A 23,627-nucleotide genomic window follows, 5' to 3' on the forward strand; every position below is an offset into this window, starting at 1 on the left:
GCTGTCGGCACTCGCCTTTTGGCGCCTGATGGCTCGTTGAAGACGTACATGGGCAGCGTTCCATGTCTCCTCCGAGTGCCGAAACCATTCATCCACCGCAGGAGCCTCGATCTGGCTCTGATGCCATGGTGCCAGGACCGGCTGATACCCTAGCACACACTGAAACGGGGTAAGGTTAGTGGAAGAGTGTCGTAGGGAATTTTGGGCCATCTCCGCCCAAGGGATAAATGATGCCCACTCTCCCGGCCGGTCCTGGCAATAGGACCGTAGAAACCTACCCACCTCTTGGTTGACTCTTTCCACCTGCCCGTTACTCTCGGGGTGGAACCCTGAGGTAAGACTGACCGAGACCCCCAGGCGTTCCATAAACGCCCTCCAGACTCTAGACGTAAATTGGGGACCCCGATCAGAGACTATATCCTCAGGCACCCCGTAGTGCCGGAATACATGGGTGAAAAGGGCCTCCGCAGTCTGTAGGGCCGTAGGGAGACCGGGCAAAGGAAGGAGACGGCAGGACTTGGAAAACCGATCCACAACGACCAGGATCGTGGTGTTACCCTGTGACGGGGGAAGATCCGTCACGAAATCCACCGATAGGTGTGACCATGGTCGTTGCGGAACGGGAAGGGGTTGTAATTTCCCTCTGGGCAGATGTCTAGGTGCCTTGCACTGTGCGCATACTGAACAGGAGGAGACATAAACCCTCACGTCCTTGGCTAACGTGGGCCACCAGTACTTCCCCGTAAGGCAGCGCACCGTCCGACCTATACCAGGATGACCAGAGGAGGGTGATGTGTGGGCCCAACAGATCAAACGATCGCGAACATCAAACGGCACGTACACGCGCCCAACGGGACACTGGGAGGGAGTGAGTTCTGCACGTGACGCCCGTTCGATGTCCGCGTCCACCTCCCATACCACCGGTGCCATCAGGCATGAGGCTGGAATTATGGGAGTGGGCTCTGTGGACCGCTCCTCTGTATCATACAGCCGGGACAGTGCGTCTGCCTTGACGTTCTGGGAACCTGATTTGTAGGAAAGAGTGAAAACAAAGCGTGTGAAAAACATAGCCCACCTAGCCTGGCGAGGGTTCAGTCTCCTCGCTGCCCAAATATACTACAGATTTCGGTGGTCAGTCCAAATGAGGAAAGGGTGTCTAGCCCCCTCAAGCCAATGTCTCCACGCTTTCAGAGCCCCGACAACAGCTAACAACTCCCTATCCCCCACGTCATAGTTTCGCTCTGCCGGGCTGAGCTTCTTCGAAAAGAAAGCACAGGGGCGGAGTTTTGGTGGGTTACCCGAGCGCTGAGATAGCACAGCCCCTATTCCAGCCTCGGATGCATCCACCTCAACTATGAACGCTAAGGAGGGATCAGGATGCGCCAGCACTGGAGCCGTGGTAAACAGAGCCTTCAGGTTACCAAAAGCTCTGTCTGCCTCAGCCGACCACCGCAACCGCACCGGTCCCCCCTTCAGTAAGGAGGTAATGGGAGCCGCCACCTGGCCAAAGCCCCGGATAAACCTCCGGTAGTAGTTGGCAAACCCTAAAAACCACTGCACCTCCTTTACCGTGGTTGGAGTCGGCCAATTACGCACGGCTGAAATGCGGTCAGTCTCCATCTCTACCCCTGACGCGGACAAACGGTACCCAAGGAAGGAGACGGACTGTTGAAAGAACAGACATTTCTCCGCCTTGACGTAAAGGTCATGCTCCAACAGTCGACCAAGCACTGTACGCACAAGGGACACATGCTCAGCGCGGGTGGTGGAGTATATGAGAATATCATCTATATACACCACTACACCCCGCCCGTGCAGGTCCCTGAAGATCTCATCCACAAATGAAGACGGATGGAGCATTCATTAACCCATACGGCATGACAAGGTACTCATAGTGCCCAGATGTAGTGCTAAATGCCGTCTTCCACTCATCCCCTCCCCTGATACGCACCAGGTTGTACGCGCTCCTGAGGTCCAATTTTGTGAAGAAGCGCGCCCCGAGCAATGACTCTGTCATACTGGCGATCAGAGGTAGCGGGTAACTGTATTTCACAGTAATCTGGTTCAAACCTCGATAGTCAATGAACGGGTGTAAACCTCCATCCTTCTTCTTCAACAAAAAATAAGCTCGAGGAGACAGGTGAAATGGAGGGCCGAATGTATCCCTGTCCCAGAGATTCAGCGACATATGTTTCCATAGCCGCCGTCTCCTCCTGTGACAGAGGATACACGTGACTCCTGGGAAGTGCAGCACCCTCCAGGAGATTTATCGCACAATCTCCCGGTCGATGGGGTGGTAATTGAGTCGCCTTCCTTTTACAGAAGGCGATTGCCAAATCGGCATATTCGGGAGGAATGTGCAAGGTGGAAACCTGGTTTGGACTTTCCACCGTAGTGGCACCTAAGGAAACACCTAAACACCTCCCTGAACACTGACAGGACCATCCCTTGAGAACCCTCTGTTGCCACGAAATAATAGGATCATGAGAAGCCAACCAGGGAAGCCCCAACACAACGGGAAACGCAGGAGCGTCAATCAGAAAGAGACTAATACTCTCTTCATGACTCTCCTGCGTCACCATAGCAATGGGAACTGTGACCTCCCTAATTAGCCCAGACCCCAAAGGACGACTATCTAGGGCATGTATAGGGAAGGGAACATCAACGGGAACAATAGGAATCCCTAATCTATTGGCCAAAGACCGATCTATAAAGTTCCCAGCTGCGCCTGAATCTACTAGCGCCTTATGCTGGTAATGCGGGGAAAACCCCGGAAATCTTATAGATAACCACATGTGAGCAACAGGGGGGTCTGGGTGAGTCGTGTGCCTACTCACCTGAGATGAACCACCAGTGTTCCGCCTACCACCTCGATTACCTGGAAAACCTCCCCAGCACCGACCAGCAGTGTGTCCTCTGCGGTCACCTCTGGTGCATGGAACGGTTTCCCCTCCGGTCTCCCTAGTACCAGCCCCGCCCAACTCCATCGGTGTTGGGTCTAAGGGACTGGAGGATGGAACCAACGGACCCCGATCTGGACGTCCGCGGGAGGCCAGCAGGTTATCCAGCTGAATAGATAAGTCCATCAGCTGGTTCAGGTGGATGGTGGTGTCCCTGCAGGCTAGCTCCCTACGAACGTCCTCTCGCAAACCACACCTGTAGTGATCGATCAGGGCCCGCTCATTCCATCCTGCACCAGCCGCCAGAGTTCTAAAATCCAGTGCGAACTCCCGAGCGCTCCTCATCTCCTGCTTTAAATGGAACAAGCGCTCTCCCGCCGCTTTTCCGTCTGGTGGATGATCAAATACTGCCCGAAAGCGGCGGGAGAAGTCCTCGTAGTTATTCCGAGTCGGGTCTTCCACCTCCCAGATGGCGTTGGCCCACTCTAGGGCTTTACCAGTCAAACAGGAGATGAGGGCGCTCACTCTCTCGCGTCCCGAGGGTGGCGGCTGGAGTAGGAACCCCTGACACCCGGCAGCTGCTCCGTCATACGCTCCCGGGAGCGAGAGCCGAATCCCACCGGATCCAGACGGCGGCTGGATAGGATCCAGAGGTGTGCCGGGCGGTGGTGTGGCTGGGTCAACGGGACATCCTCTCTTCTCCACTCTCTCCATGGTCCGTAGCACGCAATCCATGGCAGTTATAAGCTCCTGGATCATACTCGCCTGCTGCTGAACGCGCTCCTCTATCTGAATAGGCGAACTGGCTGCTCCTGCTGACTCCATTGTGGTCGGTAATTCTGTCATGATTATATTTAGGAGAAGTAGAGGAGTCAGGCGCAGGACACAGGGATCAATGTAAACAAACGTGTTTACTTAAATAATCAATAAGTCTTCTCCGAGGACAATACATATCGTGGAGAAAACACCTCCGTTCACACACAACAGGAAACAATTACCGACAAGACAAACAGGAAATGCAAAAGTTTAAATAATAAACATAATTAGGGAAAATCAAAACCGGTGTACACAATAAAGACAAAACCAAACGAACAGTGAAACATCGATCGGTGGCAACTAGTAAGCCAGTGACGTCGACCGCCGAACGCCGCCCGAACAAGGAGAGGGGTCGTCTTCGGCGGGAGTCGTGACACCAGGGTTCTGAGAGTGGCCCTTCACTCACAGCACTCAGCCAGAGTCAAGTCATCAAATCAAAAAGATAAAAACCCACCCTTGACATTTGTGCAAGCCCATCGCGATTAACATTACTGAAAGGTACATTTGTAGACCTTGTATGACCCTGTATCATAGTAACCTAGATTCTATATTGTGCTGGTTCTTCACTGGACCGTTATTCCCTCTTCTCAGGAGGACACATGCACGTCCAAGCACTTCTATGTCGCCACCCCTCTTCCCTCCCCTGTAGATATGGTGGGTGTTGGGTTATCAGTTGGAGTTGTGAATATGGATGTGCACTGAAGGTGTAAAACAGACTGACAGCTATTTTATTATTCATTTGAGGTAAAATAAGAACAGAAAAAATGTATTCCTCTCGTATATATTGCTGTCTGAAAAAAATGAATGGGATTGTGCTACCCGTGTTGCCTTGTGATTCTTTCTCTCTATTTGTGTGACAGCCTTTGGTGTGTGGTTTGTCCTCATTCTACCGTAACAAGTCTCAAGGAAATCTGAAGAGGCCCCCTGGACTGTGGTAACCAAGGAAACAATGGAGGGAGTGCTTCACCAAATTAATCTCTCAGTATCTCGCTGTCTCTGTCGGCCTGTCTCATTCCTACGGAACCATGTGTCCATCCAATAGCCAGATTCTCTAGTTCACATGGGCATGGCTGTCCTTGTGTCCTGTTGCTTTCTTGGCATTGTCTCCTTTGGAGGAGATCCATTTCCCACCTGCAGTATTTGTCTTTCTCCACTCCCATGGATACCACTCAGATCCCATTTGAAAACAAACAAGCAGAGACACTGTGTATAGAGGACACATTATTTACACCTTCCATTGTTATGTGATTATTACAGTGTTAGCATCTGTCCAGTAGATGGAGCAGGTGCAAGCAGGCATGCATTTAATGTATACTACATTTCATAGAATTTAATACAATTACAAGAAGGAGATGTAATGTTTGTACTATGATTATTATTGATATTATTAATTATTAATAATCATTCTAATATCTTATTATTATGTACTTTGTATGCTCCACAGGTGAATATGGCTAATACAGGGTGGAGTCAAGGAACAGGGTAAACCAATAAGAAATGGGAAGAAGGGAAGGGAGGAGAAGAGGGAGAGATGAGAGATGGGGAGATCGAGGCACTCAACCAAATCAGGGCATTGATTACAAAAGAAGTGAGTGCCCGGAGGGTGAGAATCTACTGCCAAGGACTGTCAAACACACACAGACCAGAGGGGATGTAGATGCCCCACCATCATTTAGATCAATTTCATCATATCAATCTAGATCCAATTTATCGTAGGCCTACTGTCACAGGCAGTGCCATACATTTCACTTTCATAAGACTTAAATTGCCTTCCTAGTGATCAATTAGCTTATTTACTATGACATTTCATATGTTGAGAAATTACATTCTCAAGGGGAATTGCAATAGCTATATTATTCACTCTGTTCCAGGGGAATGGGAGAGCATGGTGTGTAAATGGCTCGTGAAATGACCTCTACCTCCTTTGATGGGGTATAACAGGCAGGAATGTGTCTCAGGGCTATGAAAGTGGAAGAAATTGTACCAGCAAGTATGGTTGAAATGTATAGGGATATCTACTGTATGTAACTAAGCAATCTAAATCTGTTACGGTTCTGTTGTCATTATTTGCAATCTACAGAACAGTAAATGGCACTGGTTCATCAACAATTAATTTACTGTAAAATTGACATAACATTTTAGAAAACTGCACTTTATAGGTCTACATTAGCTTTTTCCCCCCAGCAGATTGGTATTGGGGAAAGCTGGTGGCTGCAAAATGACAATGTCAATGAAAACCCTTGAGGATCAAAGCATTGCTGAAGTTGCGTTGATGAAAGAGTTGCCTTGAGTTCGGAGGCGACAATGTGACAGGCTAATTAATATTCATGCTAGAGATATGAGAGAGAGAGAGAGAGAGAGAGAGAGATATGAGAGAGAGAGAGAGAGAGAGAGAGAGAGAGAGAGAGAGAGATGGAGAGAGATGGAGAGAGAGAGAGAGAAAGAGGTGGAGAGAGAGAGAGAGATATGGAGAGAGATATGGAGAGAGATGGAGAGAGGTTTTGGAATACTTGTTTGAGATCCAGCGTGCAGCTCTGAGTGGGCTGTAACCTACACTCTAAAAAATGCTAGGTTAAAAACAACTCAATTTGTGTAACGCCCTGGCCATAGAGAGGGGTTTTTTGTTCTTTATTTTGGTTAGGCCAGGGTGTTACATTGGGTGGGCGTTCTATGTTCCTTTTTCTATGTTTTGGTATTTCTTTGTTTTGGGCCATGTGTGTGGCTCCCAATCAGGCACAGCTGAAGCTCGTTGCTGCTGATTGGGAGTCACACATAAGGAGCATGATTTTCCTTTGGGTTTTGTGGGTAATTGTTTCTGTTTTGAGTATTTTCCTAACAGGACTGTTTGCTGTCGTTTTTGTTCATTTTGTAGTGTTCTCTTGTTTTTTTAATTAAAATTCTAATGATGAACACATCCTCTGCTGCACCTTGGTTCCCTCTTCCAGACAGCGTTACAATTTGGCTTATTTGGTAACCCTGCGCTGGGTAAATATTGGACAGACCACACGCTAGGTTATTTTGAGTTGCGTTAATAACCCAACATGTTTGGTTGCTTGGATTACCAAACATGGGTTAATTCAACCATCAATTGGTTTTTTATTCACTTTCATGCTGGGTCTTTTTTAATGTAATTCTAGGTTATTTTAAGGAGACTTGGCCTATTATGGGTGTGGCTTTAATATAGTTATTTTTGGCCACCCATGAGAGTAAATGTCATTCTGGTTAATCAATGTAAGTTTGTATATTACAAAATAAAATGTTTCTTGAATATTGTTGCAAATTACATATTTTAATCTAAAGTTAATAACATTATAATGGCAGCAGGTAGTCTAGCGGTTAAGAGCGATGGGCCAATAACCAAAAGGTTGCTGGTAGGAATCCCAGAGTTGGAGAAGTGGAAAAAGGTGGTGTTCTGCCCTTGAGCAAAGCAGTTTCTTGTGTGTCTCAAGAATGGTCTACCACCCAAATGACACCCAGTCAACTTGACACAACTGTGGTAATCGTTGGAGTCAACATGGGCCAGCATCACTGTGGAACGATTTCAACACCTTGTAAAGTCAATGCCCTGACGAATTGAGGCTGTTCTGAGGGCAAAAGTGTGCAACTCAATAATAAAAAGGTGTTCCTAATGTTTTGTACACTCAGTGTCAGTGAGCGAGAGCGATGCCAGACAGACAACTGAGTTCTGGGACAGAGAAAGCATTATCTTGCAGCCAAAAGGCTTACAATGAGACAGGAAGAGGCACATGGCCAGCATCGCTCCAAGGATCAGCATATCAACTCGAATCTCATGGAGTTGTCATTGGCTTCCATTATTATTGAGCACTCAAGGTTAAGGAATGGAAGATGAGTGAGACAAAAGTAGATGCTTATGCATAGACCATCTTGTAGGCCTACAACCCAGTCGCTTTAGCACATTTTGTTTGAAACATTTTAAATGTAAAATTAGAGTAAGAATGTTTCTCAATTTTATATGGGCTAGCCTACTTATCAATATCAATTAAATGCGTAATTGATAGCCCACGTCATTAAATACTTGGCATGTGGTCAAATGAAGATGCGTAAATAAGATTAGGCTACACCAAACTTTAATAGGCCTTCATAAAATAACAATTATTGAATGTACTGTTTGCCATTCGTTGTTCTACAACACTAGGGACCGCTGGTGAGCCATGTCAGTCATGTTGCTACGGGTGGACGTGAGCGGTGAGTAAATCAACTTTTCGTATTGGCTATAACAGTCTTATGGCGAACACAGATTGACTGTTAAAAATAACAGGCTCAAGGAATCGAGGATGAAGCAACGCTTATCACACAAAAATGTGAAGGATGGTAGGCTACAGCATGTGCGCGCGAGAAAAGGCAACCGTTTCTCACGCACGACCCCCCAATTAATTTGCCACCTGCAATTGGGAGTCACTGACAACCTGTCGCCCGTAGACTACCAACCAGACCAGGCTGAGACTACACATCTACAGACACCTATTCTCACATTTCCAGTTTGAGGCCACAAAGGCACACACATTTCCAGGTCTCTTTTTGTGGTGAATCAATCCCTCTCTCGCCCCCTCTATATGTATTAGCCATCTGAGACGGTTTCTGTAATTCTCAAAGGACATGCTTATGAAATGAAGGGATTATAATGATAATAGTGATTGAGGTGAGGATAAGGATGGTGATATAATGGTGATTGTAGACTAACATCTAACTAGGTCGAACGAGGAGCGTACAATTTGGTGACGATTAAGTCCCTTAAAAAATAGGCAACATTAAAGTGTATGGTTCCATCAGCTGACTGGAACCATAGCCCGAACACGGATTTTGACTCCAGCTGCGGGTACTTTGCACGGACTGCTTTCACGTCACCCCGCCCGTCTGCCGTCTGCCCGTCTCCTCCCTGCAATCTTATTGCGACCATCTCTTTTGAGCGGCTCTGAACTGGAGAGAGAGAGATACTAAATAGATTCAGCCACCAACATTACCTACCTGCGCGAGCGAATTACGGGGAGGACGCTCAAGTACGCGCGCGTCCACGCGCACTCGCTGAGTAGCAAGACAATATAAGGCAATAAATAAAAAGCTAAATTGGAATTGGAGTTTTCAACACGAAGGCTATTCCTTAAAAATTAAAATAGAAGAATACAGCTTTACTGAAAAAAAGCAACAGCCATGCATCTAAACAGAGAAGAAGGGAACAGCAAAGGTGAGAGAAAGACCTACATTTATATTTTCCATGCCAGACTGTCTGTCTCCCTTTTAGGCTAGTTTGTTTGAGGCTCTTATGATCGTTCAAAAATGCCCTTGAGTATGATTTGTTGGTCTTAAGTAATGATGCTGGGAGTCATCGCCACAACACAAGCAGCATGTTATTGCTGATTTTACTAGTGTCATCTCTATCACAATGCATAGCCCATGATTTTGTTTACTCGTAACATTCCTTGTCATCTGCCTGGAGGCTACCTCATCGTTCATAGACCGCACCAAAGGCAATTGTGTAGATGGAATGACTACAATTTGGCTGGCAGCATGGAGACTCGGGTGTAAGATAAAGATGCTTGTGCACTTGTTGTTCTCTCAGTATTGTTAACGTTAGCCTACATGCCCGAGTGTCACCGGTTTTTAAGTCAGCTAAACTGAGCGGCAAAGCACACAAGGTCATCTCATCTCCTATCATGTCCACGGGTGTTTGTGTCCCTGTCTGAGAGAAAGAGAGAGAGAGGAGCATATTGTATGTGTGTGCGTGTGTGTGTGTGGGGGGGGGGGGATGCACCTATTTAAGAAATGTATCCCACGTGCATCGGGGGCGTGACAGGTTACATGGAGAAGTAGTGGCCCTCTTCCCGCCCCTAAGTGTCTCCCCTGGTGGCAAGCAGTAGGCTGCACACCTTGACAGCAAACACCTGCTGCTCAGGGAGAGAAATGTGTGAACTGAATGATCCTCTGTGAAGACTGTCAGTAAACGTGAAATGGCTGAAAACAGCTTTATTCATTCATGGCCTCATTATGGCAGTGAAAAATGCACTTCCAATAAATCACCCAGTTCCAATAAATATTATTGGCTGTAGTCTGGATAAATAAGAAGGCCTAGTTCTATAAACACTGTGTCCCTTTGAACATCCCTTTTGTGACAGATCACTTGCAAAATAGGCCTATATATTGAGGGTCATTTACAGAGAGGATGGTGTCTGGAACAAGTGGGTTTCTGAACACTGTACTCTATAAAATGACCTAAATCTATCCACATAATATAGCAAAAGCAAATATTGCAAACTTTCATGAACACAGAAAATGTGAGATTTGTTCATTTCCCATCATCCACTCTAGAATTACTGGCTTATTTACTGGAGTTCCTACACTGCATGGCCAAAAGTATGTGGACACCTGCTCGTTGAACATCTCATTCCAAAGTCATGGGCATTAATCTGGATTTGCTGCCATGACAGCCTCCACTTTTCTGGGAAGGCTTTCCACTAGATGTTGGAACATTGCTGCGGGGACTTGCTTCCATTCAGCCACAAAAGCATTAGTGAGGTCGGCACTGATGTTGGGCGATTAGGCCTGGCTCGCAGTCTGCGTTCCAATTCATCCCAAAGGTGTTCAGTGGGGTTGAGGTCAGAGCTCTGTGCAGGCCAGTCAAGTTCTTCCACACTGATCTCGACAAACCATTTCTGTGTGGACCTTGCTTTGTGCATGGGGGCATTTTCATTCTGAAACAGGAAAGGCCCTTCCCCAAACTGTTGCCACAAAGTTAGAAGCACAAAATTGTCTAGTATGTCATTGTATGCTGTAGCATTAAGATTTCCCTTCACTGGAACTAAGCTGCCTAGCCCGAACCATGAAAAACATCCCCAGACCATTATTCCTCCTCCACCTAACTTTACAATTGGCACTATGCATTGGGGCAGGTAGTATTCTCCTGGCATCCACCAAACCCAGATTTGTCCTTCATAGTGCTAGATGGTGAAGCGTGATTCATCACTTCAGAGAACACATTTCCACTGCTCCAGAGTCCAATGGCAGAGAGCTTTATACTACTCCAGGCGAAGCTTGGCATTGCACATAGTGATCTTAGGCTTGTGTGCGGCTGCTCTGCCATGGAAGCCCATTTCATGAAGCTCCCCATGAACAGCCTTGTGCTGACGTTGCTTCCAGAGGCAGTTTGGAACTCAGTAGTGAGTGTTGTAACCGAGGACTGACGATTTTTATGCACTACGCATTTCAGCACTCGGCAGTCCTGTTCTGTGAGCTTGTGTGGCCTACCACTTCGGGGCTGAGCCGTTGATGCTCCTAGACTTTCACAATAACAGCACTTACAGTTGACCGGAGCAGCATCCTCTGAAACACAAACCAGCCAAGCCGCACTGCTTCTTGACACAATGCCCGATTAACCCGGAAGCCAGCCGCACCAAGGTGTTTAAGGAAACACCATACACCTGGCGACCATGTCAGCGTGCATTGCGCCCGGCCTGCAACAGGAGTCGCTAGAGCACAATGACATCCCTGCCGGCCAAACCCTCCCCTAACCCGGACAACGCTGGGCCAATTGTGCGCCGCCCCATGGGTCTCCCGGTCACGGCGGCTGCGACAGAGCCTGGACTCAAACCAGGATCTCTAGTGGCACAGCTACACTGCGAGGCAGTGCCTTAGACCACTGCGCCACTCGGAAGGCCCTATGTCAGTGGGATTATGCGGAGGGGACACACTGACTGGACCCCCCCCCCCCCCCCACCAGACTTTGATGCTATATTTAGCGAATTTTCAGACCTCTCCAGCGACTTTATTGTTAAAAGAGGCTAGTGTGAAATTCAGCTACTTTTCAGGCTGCCTTTGGGGAGTTTGACATCAAAGATTTCTATGGTTTTGTAGCATTTACCAACTTTTCCTACTAAAAGTCTGCTGCAAACTAAAGTGGGAGAAGCTGTCTGTGCAACAGAAGTCACCGCAACAGCGCACTTACAGGCGGAGAAGCACAAGGAGAGGGGGTGTGCGGCAGGAGAGTGGGCAAAAATGCTACGTCAGGGACCTGGTGCCGAGACATCGTCGCGGCAATGGCAAAACGTAATCTAGCCACTTCTAGCAATGAGTCAATGAGCCAATAGCGATTCTCACTGATAAATTGTTGACAAAACTGTTGATTTCAAATCAAATCAAATGTTATTGGTCACATACACATAGTTAGCAGATGTTATTGCAAGTGTAGTGAAATGCTTGTGCTTCTAGTTCCGACAGTGCAGCAATATCTATCAAGTAATATCTAATAATTCCACAAAAATACCTAATACACACAAATCGAAGTAAGGAATGGAATAAGAATATATGGATGAGCAATGCCAGAGCGGCATAGACTAAGATGCAGTACATATTATAGAATACAGTATATACATATGAGATGAGTAATGCAAGAAATGTAAACATTATTTTACCTGCGGGTGATGGGCAGGACTCACAGGAGGTATGTTGGTAAAGGAATTTAATCAAGCTATGTAGCCTTTTGATTTCTTCTTAATGAATAAATAAAACAAAAATGTTTTGTTGTTTCTCTGTAATACTAGCCACCTAGCCATTTTGTCACGGTTGTCGTCGGGAAAGGAGGACCAAAATGCAGCAGGATTGTGGATGCTCATCTTGAAGTTTATTTTAACTCAAAAGTGAACACCAAAATAATAAAACACAACGAACTCACGATCAACAAAACAGTCTTGTCAGGCTCATACACGCTAAACAAGAAACAATCTCCCACAACTACAAACACAAACACACCCTAATATATAGGACTCTCAATCAAAGGCAAATAGACAACACCTGCCTTCAATTGAGAGTCCCTACCCCAATTAACTAAACATAGAAACAGATTCACTAGACTAAACATAGAAATACATAAACATAACACAGTGCCCAAAACCCCCGGAATACATAAATCAAATGCCCTACTAAATCAACCACCACCCCGAACCACATAAAACAAATATCCTCTGCCACGTCCTGACCAAACTACAATAACAATTAACCCTTATACTGGTCAGGACGTGACAGTACCCCCCCCCCCCCCCCTAAAGGTGCAGACCCCGGACGCACCTCCTAAATAAACAAAACCCAAAACAACAACAACAAAAAATCCCCCTAAACTAAAGGGAGGGAAGGGAGGGTGACTGCCGTCACCGACGGCACTTGTGCTACACCCCCCCTCCCCAACCCACCTATGCAGGTGGTGGTTCAGGCTCCGGCCTACTGTCCTCCAGAATGCAGACCGACCCGATCAGCCTCGGGCCGTAGACAGACTCCCCTTGTTCCGGATCGTACGTAGACCTCCTCCACTCCACACTATAGGCAGACATTAGTTATACAGTTAATCATAATTCGTTTTAAATTGTCAGGCTTACTTAGTTCAGGGTTGCTGCTAGACTCCCTTGGTTTCGGGTCATCGGCAGACTCTGGGCAGACGGGCCACTCTGGCAGATCCGGCGCGGCGGGCCGCTCTGGCAGATCCCGGCAGACGGGCCGCCCTGGCAGATCCCGGCAGACGGGCCGCCCTGGCAGATCCCGGCAGACGGGCCGCCCTGGCATCTCCGGGCAGACGGGCCGCTCTGGCATCTCCGGGCAGACGGGCCGCTCTGGCATCTCCGGGCAGACGGGCCGCTCTGGCATCTCCGGGCAGACGGGCCGCTCTGGCATCTCCGGGCAGACGGGCCGCTCTGGCATCTCCGGGCAGACGGGCCGCTCTAGCATCTCCGGGCAGACGGGCCGCTCTGGCGGCTTCTGACTGACGGGCAGCTCTGGCGGCTCCTGACTGACGGGCAGCTCTGGCGACTCCTGACTGACGGGCAGAGCTCCTGACTGACGGGCAGCTCTGGCGACTCCTGACTGACGGGCAGCTCTGGCGACTCCTGACTGACGGGCAGCTCTGGCGACTCCTGACTGACGGGCAGCTCTGGCGACTCCTGACTGAGCCGACGCACTGGAAGCCTGGTCCGTGGTGCTGGTACTGGGGTTATCAGCCTGGGAACACGCTCCTTCAGGCTAGTGCGGGGAGCGGGAACAGGACGAGTCGGACTGGGCTGACAAACTGGAGGCGTGGTGCGTGGTGCTGGTACTATCCTCACCAGACAGCTAGCACGCACCTCAGGACTAGTAATGAACGCTAACTCAGGTGATATTATTAGGACACGCTCTATAGGGCGAATGTCGTGCCTAATACACCGACACAGTAGCTCTCTCATCCTTTTCTCCTCCAATTTTCTCATCATTTCCTTTATAGTCTCTGTTACTCTCACCTCCAATTTTACCCCGACTAGCTCTGGTTCCATCCTCGGCTCCGCCGATCTGTCCGTGTGCCCCCCCAAAACATTTTTCTTGGGGCTGCCTCTCCGGTTTCCTCGCCAGTCGTGTACCCCGGTAGCGTTCCCGGTCCTCACCGAATTCCCCTTGCTCCTTACTCCGCTGCTTGGTCCATTTGTGGTGGGAGATTCTGTCACGGTTGTCGTCGGGAAAGGAGGACCAAAATGCAGCAGGATTGTGGATGCTCATCTTGAAGTTTATTTTAACTCAAAAGTGAACACCAAAATAATAAACACAACGAACTCACAATCAACAAAACAGTCTTGTCAGGCTCATACACGCTAAACAAGAAACAATCTCCCACAACTACAAACACAAACACACCCTAATATATAGGACTCTCAATCAAAGGCAAATAGACAACACCAGCCTTCAATTGAGAGTCCCTACCCCAATTAACTAAACATGGAAACAGATTCACTTGACTAAACATAGAAATACATAAACATAACACAGTGCCCAAAACCCCCGGAATACATAAATCAAATGCCCAACTAAATCAACCACCACCCCGAACCACATAAAACAAATATCCTCTGCCACGTCCTGACCAAACTACAATAACAATTAACCCTTATACTGGTCAGGACGTGACACATTTTATGACGTTTTATAACTAGCCAGCTAGATAGGTTCCGAATCTCCCAACATTAGAACTATCTACCAAGCCATTTCAGGCTATCAATTAAGTTAAATTTGCTTGTCTGACTATCTTAGCTGGAAAGCCTGCTGGTGTAACGGCCGTTGCAAGGAGTAGACCAAGGCGCAGCGTGGGGAGTGCTCATCATTCATTTATTTACTGAGAACACTTTAAACAAAATAACAACACGACCAACAGTTCCGTCAGGTTCAACAACTACTAAACGGAAAACAGAAAGCAACCACCCACAAAACCCAAAGGAAAACAGGCTGCCTAAGTATGGCTCCCAATCAGAGACAACGATATACAGCTGTCCCTGATTGAGAACCATACCCGGCCAAAAGAAAGAAATACAAACCATAGAAAAAAGGACATAGAATGCCCACTCTAGTCACACCCTGGCCTAACCAAAATAGAGAATAAAACCCTCTCTATGGCCAGGGCGTGACAGTACCCCCCCCCCCCCCCCCCCCCCCAAAAGGTGCAGACTCTGGCCGCAAAACCTGACTCTAAAGTGGAGGGTTCGGGTGGGCCTTCCTTATGGCGGCGGCTCTGGTGCGGGACGTGGAACCCTCTCCACCTTTGACTTGGCCCACTTAGGTGGCGCCTCTGGAGTGGGGACCCTCGCAGCGGGCCCCGGACTGGAGGGCGACTCTGGCAGCTCCGGACAGGCGGGCAACTCTGGCAGCTCCAGACAGGCGGGCGACTCTGGCAGCTCCGGACAGGCGGGCGACTCTGGCAGCTCCGGACAGGGAATGCGCACTGGAGGCCTGATGCGTGGGACTGGCTTTGGAGGTGCCAGACTGGTAACACGCACCTCAGGGCTAGTGCGAGGAGCAGGAACAGGACGTACTGGACTGGGCAGGCACACAGGAGGCCTGATGCGTGGGACTGGCTTTGGAGGTGCCGGACTAATAACACGCACCTCAGGGCTAGTGCGAGGAGCAGGAACAGGACGTACTGGGCTATGGAGGCGTACCGGAGATCTGGAGCTCAGGGCTGGCACACACCGTCCTGGCTGGATGGTCACTATAGCCCGGCACGGGCGGAGCGCTGGCACAGGGCGAACTGGGCTGTGCTGGGGAATGATGGCTGCCGTGCGTTGAGCAGGCGCAGGGTAGGCTGGACCTAGGAGACCCGCTGGTGGCCAGATGTGCTGCGCCGGCGCACTTCTCCCTGGCTGAGTGCCAACTCTAGCACGGCAACGCTGAGGAGCCTGTATCAACCGCACCGGGCTATAGCTACGCACTGGTGACACAGTGCGTAACTCAGCATGACAGGGTGCTTGCTTGATCCGTCGCTCCCCATAATAAGCACGGGGAGTTGGCTCAGGTCTCCAACCTGACTTACCCCAACTCACCGTGTGTCCCCCCCCAAAACATTTTTTGGGGCTGCCTCTCAGGCTCCTGTAGCTCCCTTAACTTGTCCTCCCGTTCCGACTTCCATGTCCATCCTTCTCCCCGGTGCTCCAATCCACGCAACTTGGTCTTCTTTTGGTGGGTGGTTCTGTACTGGTTGTTGCAAGGAGAGGACCAAGGTGCAGCATGGTACGTGTTCATCATGTTTAATAGTTCTGAACACTGAATCAAAAACAAAGTGGAACAAAACGCAACAGCTCTGTCAGGTGAAAAACACAAGACAGAAAACAGAAAGCAACCACCCACCAAAAGCCAAAGGAAAACAGGCTGCCTAATTATGGCTCCCAATCAGAGACAACGATATACAGCTGTCCCTGATTGAGAACCATACCCAAAACAAAGAAATACAAACCATAGAAAAAAGGACATAGAATGCCCACCCTATTCACACCCTGGCCTAACCAAAATAGAGAATAAAACCCTCTCTATGGCCAGGGCGTGACAGCTGGCAAGGTTTCTAGACTTTAGAAAAGCAAGCAATTACTAAATGTACTGAATAAAACTCACATTCCTTTCAATCTTTTACCCAGATTTTATCAGAGCTGTAGAGAAGCATATGTGACCGACCGCCTTGATTCGGTCTTAAGTAGCAAAATTTGAAATATTTTTTTTTTACATTGGATAAAAGCAGAGATACAGAGCTACAAAATGGTATATCATACACTACATTTGAGGAACAATGGGAAAGTAATTCTGCTTTGGAAGTTGATAAACTTGTAACCTCCTTTGAGAAAATTCGCTTTGAATGTTTTGGAACCTACTGGAGAGCTCTCCTTTATGTCAAGTCACTCTGGTTCACACTGACTGTGTGCAATGCCATAAGAATCATCAGATCTTTCTCCCTCTCTGTCACAAATGCCATGGTTGCCCTTAGTTTGAAGATATAATCCGGAGACAGGTGTTCTCTTTTTGACTCCCTCTGCATTTGCAATCAAACACCAAAATTCTATTAATCTCTACCAGACATTCCACTGATTTCAAACTCGGTCAACTTATTCCGTGACAACAACACTGTTGATTGCTGTTTATTCCCCATCACTGTCATCAGAAGACTCTACAATGTCTTCTTCAATTAAAATGTTTTTACCTAAATCAGGGATTTCCTAATCATCTGATTAATTTTCAGAGTCAGAGAGAGTCAGCATGGCACGATCGTCCTCCAGTAAGTAGTCCATCACAACTTTTTCCCAATGACCTTTAAATTCAGGGGAGCAATGTTATTGGGAGCAGTAGCAACATATTTGCAGTTCTCCATGGCTAATGTTATATCTTTCGAAACAAACTGCAGTAGAAAGCATTATCTAAGCATAACGAGCAGCTCATTTTATATACATTAGATGCTACACCACACACCAATATGAAAAACATCTCTCGGCATGTTCAACCCACTCATTATCTCAGCCAATCAAGGTTCCTGTTTTTTTCTGTGGCTAAACCAACTTGGCTCGTAATTTAACAACTTTATTCACATTTACAGATGGCATACAAGTTTGTTATTAAGGTACATGAAGGTTCAAATGTTCCAGAAGGCATTTCTGCCAAAAAACACATTTTGATAAAAAAATAACGTTCAAATGACTATCCTGTGAAGTCGTGACTTCCAACATTCGCCATATGACATTTTTTTTTTAAAGAATCAGCAGTCAGGAGGTATGCTTAGATATGCGCAAAAAATACTTGGTTTAAATGTAATCATGATATTAGTGTATGAATTATGTTGCCATGATATGTGCCTGTATACCATGTACTGTGTTGTAATTTTTATGTCCTAGGCATGTTAGTGCAGTATATTGAGATGTGTGATTTACAACAGTCAAAATAACACCCTCATTAAAATGACAATTGAACAGGTAAAGAGGTATGCTAGATAACCTATGCAGAAAAATATACATTTTTTATATAGAGTTAGGCATAATGATTAAGACTCTAGATTGCAGGAAAAAGCTTTTTCAGGTGTTTGAAATACTTTGTGCCCCTGGCAGCTTTGGGCAGAATTTCACTATTTTATTACAGTGATAAGTGTAGGCAGCTTTTCCTCTCCTCACAAGGCCACTGGCACTGCAGTAGATGTGTGAAAATACACATAGTCAGGGAATGTTCTGTCTCTCTTTCTCGGGTGGGGCGAAAGGTCTATATTAGACAAGTGTTTTACTGGCAGGTTTCATTAATGGTTATTGGTATAATTCATGTTTGCCTATAGATGTGTCATAATATATTTTCTAATTGTATGATTCTTTCTATAACAAGTGGAGGAAAGAACAACATGCCACAGGAATGCCTGATTATCATGAACAGTCAAATAATATATATTTTTTAAAGTTGATTAATTTTAGCATAATTCTGTCAAATTGCATCCCACACTGGGTGGCCAATATGACAGTCAGATGATGGTGTGTTTATAGCACAGCAATCCTTTCCAATACAGAAGTCTGTCCCTCCGTTATTAGTAAATCACATACATCCAAAATGTTGGCCTTCACAGAAGACTACAAGGCTGTGGAATCCAGAATGTCCAGCATGTCTTAATTCCACTCTGGAATGGTTTCCACCAATCCATCTCCCAGCAGGGAATCTATTTCCCATCAGGAATGGTTCCCTGACAGGCAGCCTGTGCTGTGCTGTGGGGGATCCCTGCAGTGACAGGTGATCTGACATCGGCACACACTGGAGCTATTGACTCTGGTTAATCTCAGCCCTAGGTAAAGATTAGACCACATCTGAGTCCTAACTCGCTTATCAGACAACAGCAATAACTACATTTAGTCTGGAATTCTTCAGCCACCACAACCAATAGCCTTTCCCTGGAAAATCAGTTTTAGGGGGTTGTAGGTTTTGATCAGTGGGGTTAGGTGGAAGCTCAGCATGGTGATAAATATTTTCTGATGAAATTCCTACCATTATTTATAGAGGTCACAAAGCCAAGGGAAAAAGTATAGATTTTATCTGTCAAAGGTTTCTCAGTGATTTCAGAATCATGAGCCTGCTGGCAGCCAAAATCCAAACATACCATTAATAATGCTATATGTCATATTAATGGTATATGTCAAATGTTATGTAATTGATGGAGGGTTTATCACCTTTATCCATCCTGTTTATTAGTATTCCTGCAGGGTTGCTCTGATGTCATAGCAGAGCAATAATCCAAACACTGGAAGAAGGTCAGAGGTATTGTGTTAGATGTCAGGACGTTTATCTAACGTGTTCAGGTCTCCCATGTTAGATAAGTTAGATCAGGGTAATACTTCTTCACTGGAAAACAAACTGCCACTCCTCTCAAAGCATTGTGGTCATTATGCATATACAATGTAGAGGTCGACCGATTAATCGGAATGACCGATTAATTAGGGCCGATTTCAAGTTTTCATAACAATCGGTAATCGGTATTTTTGGCCACCAATTTGCCGATTATATATATATATTTATATATATATATATGTATATATATATATATTTTAAAATAATTTTTTACCTTCATTTAACTAGGCAAGTCAGTTAAGAACACATTCTTATTTTCAATGACGGCCTAGGAACGGTGGGTTAATTGCCTTGTTCAGGGGCAGAACGACAGATTTTTACCTTGTCAGCTTGGGGATGCAACCTTACGTTAACTAGTCCAACGCTCTAACCACCTGCTTTACGTTGCACTCCACGAGGAGCCTGCCTGTTACGCGAATGCAGTAAGAAGCCAAGGTAAGTTGCTAGCTAGCATTAAACTTATCTTATAAAAAACAATCAATCAATCATAATCACTAGTTAACTACACATGGTTGATGATATTACTAGTTTATCTAGCCTGTCCTGCGTTGCATATAATCGATGTGGTGCGCATTCGCGAAAAAGGACTGTCTTTGCATCCGACGTGTACCTAACCATAAACATCAATGTCTTTCTTAAAATCAATACACAAGTATATATTTTAAACCTGCATATTTAGTTAATATTGCCTGCTAACATGAATTTCTTTTAACTAGGGAAAATGTGTCACTTCTCTTGCAAACAGATTCAGGGTATATGCAGCAGTTTGGGCCGCCTGGCTCGTTGCGAACTGTGAAGACTATTTCTTCCTAACAAAGACAGCCGACTTCGCCAAACGGGGGATAATTTAACAAAAGCGCATTTGCGAAAAAAAAGCACAATCGTTGCACGACTGTACCTAACCATAAATATCAATGCCTTTCTTAAAATCAATACACAGAAGTATATATTTTTAAACCTGCATATTTAGCTAAAAGAAATCCAGGTTAACAGGCAATATTAACCAGGTGAAATTGTGTCAGTTCTCTTGCGTTCCTTGCACGCAGAATCAGGGTATATGCAACAGTTTGGGCCGCCTGGCTCGTTGCAAACTAATTTGCCAGAATTTTACGTAACTATGAAATAACATTGTAGGTTCTGCGATGTAACAGGAATATTTAGACTTATGGATGCCACCCGTTAGATAAAATACGGAACGGTTCCGTATTTCACTGAAAGAATAAACGTGATAGTTTCCGGATTCGACCATATTAATGACCTAAGGCTCATATTTCTGTGTGTTATTATGTTATAATTAAGTCTATGATTTGATAGAGCAGTCTGACTGAGCGATGGTAGGCAGCAGTGGGCTCGTAAGCTTTCATTCAAACAGCACTTTACTGCGTTTTGCCAGCAGCTCTTCGCAATGCATTGCACTGTTTATGACTTCATGCCTGTCAACTCCCAAGATGAGACTGGTGTAACCGATGTGAAATGGCTAGCTAGTTAGCGGGTGCGCGCTAATAGCGTTTCAAACGTCACTCGCTCTGAGACTTGGAGTAGTTGTTTCCCTTCCTCTACATGGGTAACACTGCTTCGAGTTTGGCTGTTGTCAGTGTGTTCCTGGTTTGAGCCCAGGTAGGAGCGAGGGGAGGGACAGAAGCTATACTGTTACACTGGCAATACTAAAGTGCCTATAAGAACATCCAAAAGTCAAAGGTATATGAAATACAAATCGTATAGAGAGAAATAGTGCTATAATTCCTATAATAACTACAACCTAAAACTTCTTACCTGGGAATATTGAAGACTCGTGTTAAAAGGAACCACCAGCTTTCATATGTTCTCATGTTCTGAGCAAGGAACTTAAACGTTAGCTTTCTTACATGGCACATATTGCACTTTTACTTTCTTCTCCAACACTTTATTTTCGCATTATTTAAACCAAATTGAACATGTTTCATTATTTATTTGAGGCTAAATTGATTTATTGATGTATTATATTAAGTTAAAATAAGTGTTCATTCGGTATGGTTGTAATTGTCATTATTACAAATAAATAATAAATACAAAAATTGGCCGATTAATCGGTAGCAGCTTTTTTGGTCCTCCAAGTATCGGTATCGGCGTTGAAAATAGGCGTTGAAAAATCATAATCGGTCGACCTCTAATACAATACATTAATTATCAGCTTAGATCTAGCTACGTTCACAAAGTGTGTGTGTTTTTGGACATGGACTACTCACATAACCGCCTGTACTGCAGATACACTCCATGCCCTTTTTATGACCTTTACCTGATGTGTTCTAGTGTGAATGGAATCTGTGATAGCTTGGCTGCAGGGTGTCTGTAATGTCTGTCTAGTGCGCCTTGTCTCATGTGGGCTGGATCGTTGAAAGTGGAGGACAGTGAAATGGTTTCCCTCTACTGTGTCTTTAGTGATCTGGGAGTTTGCCATGGCATCGCTCTAGTTCTATCATCCGTTCTGTGGATAAGAGATGTGCTGGGAGATTGTAGCACCATGACTCTGTCAAGGCCAAACACAGAGAAGAGACAGTGAGGGAGGGAGACAGTAGGTATGGAGGGAGGGAGACAGTAGGGAAGAGGGGAGGGAGACCGTAGGCATGGAGGGAGGGAGGGAGACAGTAGGCATGGAGGGAGGGAGGGAGACAGTAGGGAAGGAGGGAGGGAGGGGACAAATGGGGAGATGGATGCACAAATTGGTCAGTCATGCTTTTTCCATCCCGGCAGTTTGTAAACGTCTGAGGTAATTGCTTATTAATACCAGTATCCAGATCCATTGTCAAATGTCTTGTTAATATTACATTCCTTAAAAGGAGAAATAATGAGCTCCAATCATCTGGCTTATCAGTGTTTTATATAAGGAGAGGGAGGAGGAGCTGAAAAGAGGGAGAGGCGAGAGAGAGAGATGGAGGGAGGAAAAAGCAGCTATTAGTCAAGTGCTGGCAATAATAGCCATCTGAAATGAATGTATTTTTATCCAGCGGTGGTATAACTCTGGTGTGTAATGGGGGAAAGCACAGAGATCAGTTCCTCTCACTATCATACAGACTCAGGAAGTACAAAGACTGGAAGGCAGGATTGGAGAAGATGTGGTTCTGTTTGTTTTTACACAAAAGGCAAAGAGGGGAAATCAGACTGGTACATAGATAAAGTGAGAATTGTGATACTAGGGCAATATGATTTGAGAGAGACAGAAAGTGAGAAAAGCATGGATGGGACGCAGGGCATGGAATGGTGTTTTGCCTGGGTCAGACATTGTCCCCCACCATCTCAGTAAACCGTCACATTGGTTAACCAAGACGGAGCCTGACTTGGATTGAAGGGAATTTAGATTCAGGAGGGAAGGAGAGAGGTGTGTGTGTGTTTGTGCGTGCTTGTAAGTGGGTGCATTAGGGTGGGCGTATGCTTACACACCTATGTCTCTCTACTGTTACATAACACTCTCTGGTTCACTAGAGACAGTGGCGTCTCATGTGCACGACTCAAGTCTCTTCCCCTTGCCACCCCTTGCCACCCCTTGCCACCCCTGCCTCCCTATCTTTTTGTCTCGTGATTATTCACAAGTAGATGCATACATTCAGGCAGAGCACCAGGAAGAGAATAGATAATGATGGAATCTGGTGAAGCGCAGGCAAGAAACTCTCTCAGCAGCAAGTGTTTGTTGAGAATGATATAAGTGGACAAAAAGGTTTATGGAGAAAGATGGAAAATGAGAATTGGAGATAGAGACAGAGAGAGGGGGGGGTTGCACTTTGAGAGAACATCTAGGCTATGGCTCCCAGAAGAGAGGCAGAAGAGAGAGAGAGAGAGAGAGAGAGAATGTATGCCTTTTAATCAGTGAGCTCATTGAAGGCGTGTTGGTTCCCAGAGCGCTACATGGACAGTAAAATAGAGAGAGAGGAAGAAGGGAATGAGGGAGGGAAACTGGAGGGCTGATGCATTGTTTTGTTTCTATTTCTCAAAGTTCTTAGCTCCGTTTGTTTTGGATGTTGATAATGGTAATGGACTGCATTTGGTGTATTTTACTGTATCAGACCAAATCAAAATGTATTGGTTGCGTACACAGGTTTGAAGTTGTTTGAAGGTGCAGCAGTAATATCTAGCAATACAATAATAAACACATAATCCCCAAAGTTTAAAAAAATATAATTAAGAAATTGTCATATTCTTCGTTGTCTGAAGAGGAGAAATCGGACCAATATGCAGCGCTGCATATTGGTCCGATAATATTTGTTCATTAGAAGGGCCTGAGATCAAAGT

At 46.0% G+C, this 23,627-nt stretch overlaps 1 protein-coding gene across 1 annotated transcript in view; it reads left to right on the forward strand.

Annotated features, from left to right (window-relative positions):
• Window positions 1-8,474: 8,474 nt before the first annotated feature.
• Window positions 8,475-23,627, forward strand: part of LOC106562326 (synaptotagmin-7) — a 106,889-nt gene continuing 91,736 nt past the window's right edge. Inside the window, exon 1 of the mRNA XM_082957830.1 lies at window positions 8,475-8,919. Within this exon, the coding sequence (XP_082813956.1) occupies window positions 8,886-8,919 (34 nt within the window). The 5' untranslated portion in view covers window positions 8,475-8,885. The remainder of the gene's footprint in view (window positions 8,920-23,627) is intronic.

Source organism: Salmo salar, chromosome 11 (assembly GCF_965601325.2).
Source record: "Salmo salar chromosome 11, fSalSal1, whole genome shotgun sequence".
NCBI classification, from domain to species: Eukaryota; Metazoa; Chordata; class Actinopteri; order Salmoniformes; family Salmonidae; genus Salmo; species Salmo salar.